Source organism: Garra rufa, chromosome 7 (genome assembly GCF_049309525.1).
Source record: "Garra rufa chromosome 7, GarRuf1.0, whole genome shotgun sequence".
Taxonomy (NCBI): Eukaryota; Metazoa; Chordata; class Actinopteri; order Cypriniformes; family Cyprinidae; genus Garra; species Garra rufa.
The window spans coordinates 45,364,814-45,372,206 of NC_133367.1; the positions used below are offsets into that span (position 1 = coordinate 45,364,814).

The 7,393-nt window shown below is 36.3% G+C and overlaps 1 protein-coding gene across 1 annotated transcript in view; it reads right to left on the reverse strand.

Moving 5' to 3' along the window:
- Positions 1-7,393, reverse strand: part of acap2b (ArfGAP with coiled-coil, ankyrin repeat and PH domains 2b) — an 88,542-nt gene that overhangs the window by 31,728 nt on the left and 49,421 nt on the right. The window contains exon 9 of the mRNA XM_073843906.1: positions 3,787-3,861. Coding sequence (XP_073700007.1) covers positions 3,787-3,861 — 75 coding nt within the window. The remainder of the gene's footprint in view (positions 1-3,786; positions 3,862-7,393) is intronic.

Consider the following 7,393-nt stretch of genomic DNA (forward strand, 5'->3'; position numbering starts at 1 on the left):
ACCAGGGAACCTAATCACAGTAAACGGCACCATGAAAAAAGGAGCAATACATCAAAACTCTCAACAACAACATCAGGCAGTCTGCAGAGAAACCTGGCCTTGGGCACCAGTGGACATTTCAGCAATGACCCAAAACACACAGCAAAAGTGGTGAAGAAATGGTTAGCAGACAAAAACATTAACGTTTTGCAGTGGCCCAGCCAGAGTCCTGACTTAAATCCAATTGAGAATCTGTGGAGGGAGCTAAAGATCAGGGTGATGGCAAGGAGACCCTCCAACCTGAAAGAGTTGGAGCTCATGGCTAAAGATGAATGGGCAAAAATACCAGTGGAGACATGCAAAAAGCTGGTCAGCAATTATAGGAAGCGTTTGATTGCTGTAATAGCCAATAAAGGCTTTTCTATTGATTATTGAGAAGGGTATGAATAATTTTGGACATGCCAATTTTCGTTCAAATGTAAATAAAAGATGAGTAATATTTTTTCCACAATGATGCCTCTTGAACATCATCTTATTATCTTTTGGGAGAAGTCTGTGTCATTTCCGGGTATGAATAATTTCGGGCTTGACTGTATATGCTACTTTTATTTAAATTTAAGAGTTACATTACAGAAATTTTGGCAAAAAAATTGTATGAACAAGCAAGGTCCTGTGCCTACAGTGAATCACAACTCACACACATTTTTTTTTAAAAGTAATTGCGACTTTTTCTCTCACAATCCTCACTTTTCTCGCAATTGCGAGTTCACATTGTGAGTTTGCAATTGTGAGTTTACATTGCATAACACAAACTCACTATTCAGACTTTTCTTTTGAGAATTGTGATATTTTAACTCACAATTGTGGGTTTTAAAATCAGAATTGTGAGAATTATGTCTTGCAATTCTGACTTGATAACTTGTAATTGTGATTTTATATGACGCAATTCTGACTTAATTTCTCTAAATTGTGAGTTTATATCTCGCAATTCGGACTTTATGACTCGCAATGAGAAAAAAAGTCTTGCAAATGCAATGCTTTTTCTCACAAATACAAGTTTCGAAAATCTGAAAAATTAAGTCAGAATTGAGAGATATAGACTCACAATTCTGACTTTATAACTCACAATTGTGAGTTTAAATCTCACAATTCTGAGAAAAAAAGTCTGGATTGTGAGATATAAACTCACAGTTCTGACTTTTTTCTTCATCATTGCATGATGTAAACACAATTGCGAGAATTTTTTCTCGCAAGGTTGCATTTCGCAATTCTGCTTTCCTCACAACTGAAAAAAACTTGATATCGCAATTGAGAAAAAAGTCAATTGTGAGTTTGACTCGCAATTCTAAAAAAAAGTAGAATGGAGAGATATTGCATTTTGCAATTCTGACGTGTTTCCTCACAATTGAAAAAAGGTGATATTGCAATTGAGAAAAAAGTCAGAATTGTGAGTTAGTCTCAGAATTGCAAGTTTGTCTTCGCAATTCTGACTTTATAACTCGCAAATGCAAGTTTATATCTTACAAGTTTGAGGAAAAAAAGTCAGAAATGTGAGATAAAAAAAGTTGCAATTACCATTATTTTTAATTCAGTGGAGGAAATGGGATTTTTTAGCTGATACCTTGACTGATTTAGGCCTGTCATGGATAAATCAATGACACTAAAACTGCCAGTAGGTGGCAAACAAATTCTACGAACTGCACGCAAAAATGAATGTGAGGCTATAAATCTACAACAGTTTGGCGTATTGAGACCAAACTTGGTGTGTGCTATAACAAGCATGACCTGAGGCGACCTGCAGTGTTTCGGCACAGTGCCACCTAGAGGTCAGGAGATATGAAAAATGTCTATTTTTGCTTAACTACTGAATGGTTTGGCTAAAAGTCTCAAAACTGGTCATGTTAGATTCAGAGGGGCATGCCAAGTTGAATGATACCAAATTTTCCCATGTCAGCCATTTTGACCGCCAGCCATTTTGAATTTTGTCAAAAAATTCTATATTTTTATGAACGCATTGACGTATCATTACAAAACTCGGTATGTGCCTTCGGCACCATGCCCTGACAGCACTTAAAAAGTTTGGTCAAAAGTTATAAGAAAATTTAGAAAAATGCTAATAACTTCTTAGGAAAATGGTTTGTTGTAATGCAAGTGATCTCAAAATATTCCTTGGGTCATGCCGAGAACATTGATACCACTTATGCCAAAATTGGCTGAACTTCCTGTCTGCTATTTTGATTAATGTAGAAAACCTATTTTTTCGATCATTGGTCTGATTTTCACCAAATTTGACTTGGATCATCTTCGGACTATGCTGACAAAAAGTTATGGATTTTGTTTCGATATATAAAACTTTTTGTATTTAACACATCAACGAATTTGCTGGAAATATGCCAAAGTGCATCTGAGGCACTATCTCTGCAAAGCTTAGACATATTTGCACCAAATTTTGTATGTGGCATTGTCACCTCATACTACTCGCACAGCGCTGCCTATCGGTCAAGAGTAATAAACCCTGCATGAACCATTAATTATGAAATTTCCAAAAATGCTAATAACTGTAGATTGCATTAGCCTATTGTAATAAAACTGGTCTCAAAATATTCTTTGGGCCATGTCGACAACACAGATATCAAACTTCCTGTCCACCATATTGATTTATGTTGAAAACCTACTTTTTCGAACTCGTCCCAGACCGTTCGTCCGATTTTCACCAAAATCGAGTCAGATCATCTTCAGACTATGCTGACAAAAAGTTATGGATTTTAAGTTGATTGATGAATCCATTTTCGTACAGCGCGGCTACAGATTTGAGACTTGATTCCAAAAAGACTCTGAGGCTTTACCTCTGCAAAGCTGACATAATGACACCAAACGTTGTGTGTGCCTTGTCACCTCACACTAAACACACCACATCGATTTTATAACAGCGCCACCTGTTGGTCAAAAGTGATAAGCCATTAAATCATATCAGTAGCAGTTCTACATTACTTTTCTGTCGTTTTGCAGTTTGTCTGGTGCTCCATGCCACGCTTAGCTCCTAACTTTCCCTTTGGTGTGCTTGGCCCCGTAATTGCTGCTTGTTTATTTTTGTTATTGAGAATAATGACAACTCAACAGAATTGGTATCGACTAATGAATTTTTGCAATCCTGAGAACCCTACTACAAGTGTTGGGTAGGCATTTTAAAAAGTAACATTCTAATTATGAGTATTTCATTTTTTTTAATCTGATTAAGTAATCCAGATTACAAATAATCAGTAACTACCCAGCACTGCCTACTACATAAAATGCATTTGCACATGCCTTGAGTGAGGATTCAGTTCAAATCTCCAATCGTGCTCAGCAGTAATACTGAAATATAACCGGCTCTACTGTAATAACAGCAACTTTATTACTTTGAGTGTTTATTTATGAACCTGCGCACAGTACATCAGGCAAAAGCTTCACTTTGTGTACTTCAGATTGTTTCCAAAGCTCAAACCCCAAGAACAGGGAAGGATATTCTGTTTCAAAAAGCATCAACCATGTGATTTGTTGCTTGGTATCAGTTTTCACCAGTGTGCTGCAAACCCTCACTCACAGTAAAAACTCTCTAAACTCTAAACAACAAATATTTTCTGACTGGCCATGTATAGTGTGAAATGGCTGTGGGAGTTGTGGGTCAATATAGGGATAGTTCACCCAAAAATGAAAATTCAAACCTGTTCAAATTTGGAATACAAAGATATTTTTGATGAAATCCGAGAACTTTCTGAATTTTCATTTTTGAACGAATCCTTTAATCTATTGGAGAAGTTCTTGTACCTTCTGTTGAATGGTCGAGTGTTTCATCTCCATATCCTTCCGCTCTTTCGTGGAGTCCATCACCAGCTGATCCAGCTGAAAGACAGACATGAAAAAATGTCTTACAGATGTTTGCAGGAAAAGAAATCTGGAGTTAGAGCAATCTGTTGACCTATGAAACAGGTGCATGTTCCATTTTTAAAAAGTTTGCACAATTTAAAGAATGCTTTCAAGACAGCTAGAAAGACGCCGCCTTCAACCAAAAGTGCAGAACTTTACAAAACAAGATTTAAAGACATTGCTGCCAAAGAGAAACCACTTTAAGTACAAGGGCATGTGATCTGAAGATGGTCTGGTTTCCTACATCTGGACGGAAAACCACTCTTGCCTCATTATTTTCCCATATTCCAAGATGATGATGGACCATAATGGACTGCTTCACCACCGCAACACACTGCTAAACAAATTCAAGAGTGCTTTTAACTCTAGAGTAAAACTCGTCCATTCAGAATCTTTCCAATCGCCAAATCCAAACGTATTTATGGGAATAATCCACTACGGTGAAGGGTTCATCATTCCAACTTTAAAAAAGTGGATAATTACCAAGTTTAGGTATTCTGTATTGATATAATGTGGATGTTACCATTATTCAGTAGATAAACTATTAGAACTGAAACTTTTGAATTCACAGTATATTCCTATATAAATTCCCATTCCATATAGACATCCATTCGATTTTTATTCAACAACCTCATCAAATCATGAGTTGGTCCCAAATTTATCTAAAATAAGACAAAACATGCTCTAAAACAACTAAAAATCAAGATATTTCTCATTTTACTTCATCTGCTCAACAACTGCTTGATTCCTTTTTATAAACCAGGATTCTAGGAAAACCTGGACAAATGAGGAAGTCTAATTTTAAGAGTGTAATTTCTAGATCTGACTTTAAAGTTGGCCTCAAAATGATTTAAAACAAGACAAAGCATGCTCTAAAACAACTAAAAATCAAGATGTTTCTCATTTTACTTCATCTGCTCAACAACAGCTTGATTCCTTTTGATAAACCAGGATTCTTGGAAAACCTGGATAAATGAGGAAGTCTAATGTTAAAAAAAATGTCATTTCTAGATCTGACTTCAAAGATGGCCTCACAATGATTTAAAACAAGGCAAAACATGCCTTAAAACAACTAAAAATCAAGATGTTTTTCATTTTAATTTATCTCCTCAACAACAGCTGGATTCCTTTTGATAAACCAGGATTCTTGGAAAACCTGGATAAATGAGGAAGTCTAATGTTAAAAAAAGTGTCATTTCTAGATCTGACTTCAAAGATGGCCTCACAATGATTTAAAACAAGACAAAACATGCCTTAAAACAACTAAAAATCAAGATGTTTTTCATTTTAATTCATCTCCTCAACAACTGCTTGATTAATTTTGATGATCCAGGATTCTTGGAATACCTGGAAAAATGAGGAAGTCTAATTTTTAGATCTGACTTCAAAGTTAGCCTCAAAATGATTTAAAACAAGACAAAACATCCTTTAAAACAACAAAAAAATCAGGATGTTTCTCATTTTAATTCATCTGCTTAACAACTGCTGGATTCCTTTTGTTGAACCAGGATGCTTGGAAAACTTGGAAAAATGAGGAAGTCTAATTTGAAAAAAAGTCTAATTTCTAGATCTGACTTCAAAGTTGACCCCACAATACTTTGAAACAACTAAAAATCAAGATATTTCTCATTTTAATTCATCTGCTCAACAACTGCATGATTCATTTCGAAGAATCAGGATTCTTGGAAAACCGGGATAAATGAGGAAGTCTAATTTCTAGATCTGACTTCAAAGTTGGCCTCAAAATGATTTAAAACAACACAAATCATGCTTTAAAACAACTAACAATCAAGATATTTCTCATTTTAAATCATCTGCTCAACAACTGCTTGATTTCTTTTGAAGAACCAGGATTCTTGGAAAACCGGGACAAATGAGGAAGTCTAATTTTAAAAGTGCAATTTTCTAGATCTGGAAAACACATGTAATGAAATGCTTCAACTCTATGTTCATTTAATAGTTATGCAATGCTCTATTTTCTGAGTAAATGTAGAGGCTCATGGTCACAATCAGGAACTGATTGTTGCTATTAAGAAATATTGTATCAGCTTTTTTAAAAAAAAAAAAGTTTAGTAACTTGCATATAGCTCAAGGCTTTGTTCAAAAAACTGACCCTATCCGTAACCAATAATACTAGTGAAACTTGCCTCAGAAAACACCACTTGTGTTTCTTTTCTGTAGGGGAAGTTGAGGAAAAGAACTGTAATAGTCTCTCTGTGCACTTTATTTGCTCACATACAGCTAGCAATCGTCGATCTCCTCGTATCATGCATGGAAACACATCACTTAAAAGCACACGTGTGGTATTTGGGTCGAGCGCTTTGTTTTGATCCGTCAGGAAAGAGGCGGTCAGATGCACGGCTGATAATATCTGATGGGAAATGTTTTTCTCTGTCGCCGTTACAACCTCAAGTTTCCATTCTCGAGAGGTGCTTGACAAAGACTGACCATCTGACAAAACCTGTGAGCGTGAATCAACCATGAGCTGCGTTAATGTCACTAAAAGTTGTGTTGTAACTATGATACTGCTATTTTTATTAATTTATTTTTTCCATTTGTTATTTTTTGGACATGCTTTTTCAGTACAGGACAGGCAAATTATACAAAAAACTGAGTAAGAAACACTTGCAAAGCACTTGTGCATTTTGGAACTTCTTTTTGTTCTACTTTTTTAAACGTTTTCTTAATTCATAGTCACTATATACTTTCCATACTGTTATTTCACAGTCAATGTAAAAAATAATTTTAAAATAACCAGTCCGAACTGAAATAAAAGTACAAAAGTATCATTAGTAGACTGTGATAAATAGAAACACAGACCTGCGAGCAGCTCCTCCAAACCTCTCGACATAATCGCTCCACTCTCTTCAGCTTCATAACGGCGGCAAAACGACGGCAGAAAACGAATCCTGATAACCTTGTGCTGTATATTTCACATCCACTCTGAACTAAACTGTCTCAAACACTCTCAATTTAGCTCCCAGACAGGGAATACCCTTTAATCACCCAATTTAACTTCCTGTTTCCAGCGCAAGGCCTGTGCAAGCAGCAGCCAATCACACGACTCAAGAATCCCATCACATTCTTGCCCACAGAATTCACGTGGCCATCATCAGGGTGAAAATGAAAATGCTGTTTGGTGAAGAAATTAGGCTTTCGCTTACAAACAGACAGAGATTATTTGACCACTACCTGATCTGCTGGCACATGCTTAGCATGATTAAATGCAGTACCGGTAGTAATTAAGTACAATATGGATAGACAGAGAGACAAACAGAGAGATCGTATGATAGCCACAATAGCAGGCAGACAGACAGACAGACAGACAGACAGACAGATCATACAATAGCAGACAGACAGACAAAAAGGGAGACTGTTTGATAGACAGCTAGATCGTACAATGGCTGACAGACAGACAGACAGATCGTACAACAGCAGACAGACAGATCGTACAATAGCAGACAGACAGACAGACAGACAGACAGACTGACAATAGCAGACAGACAGA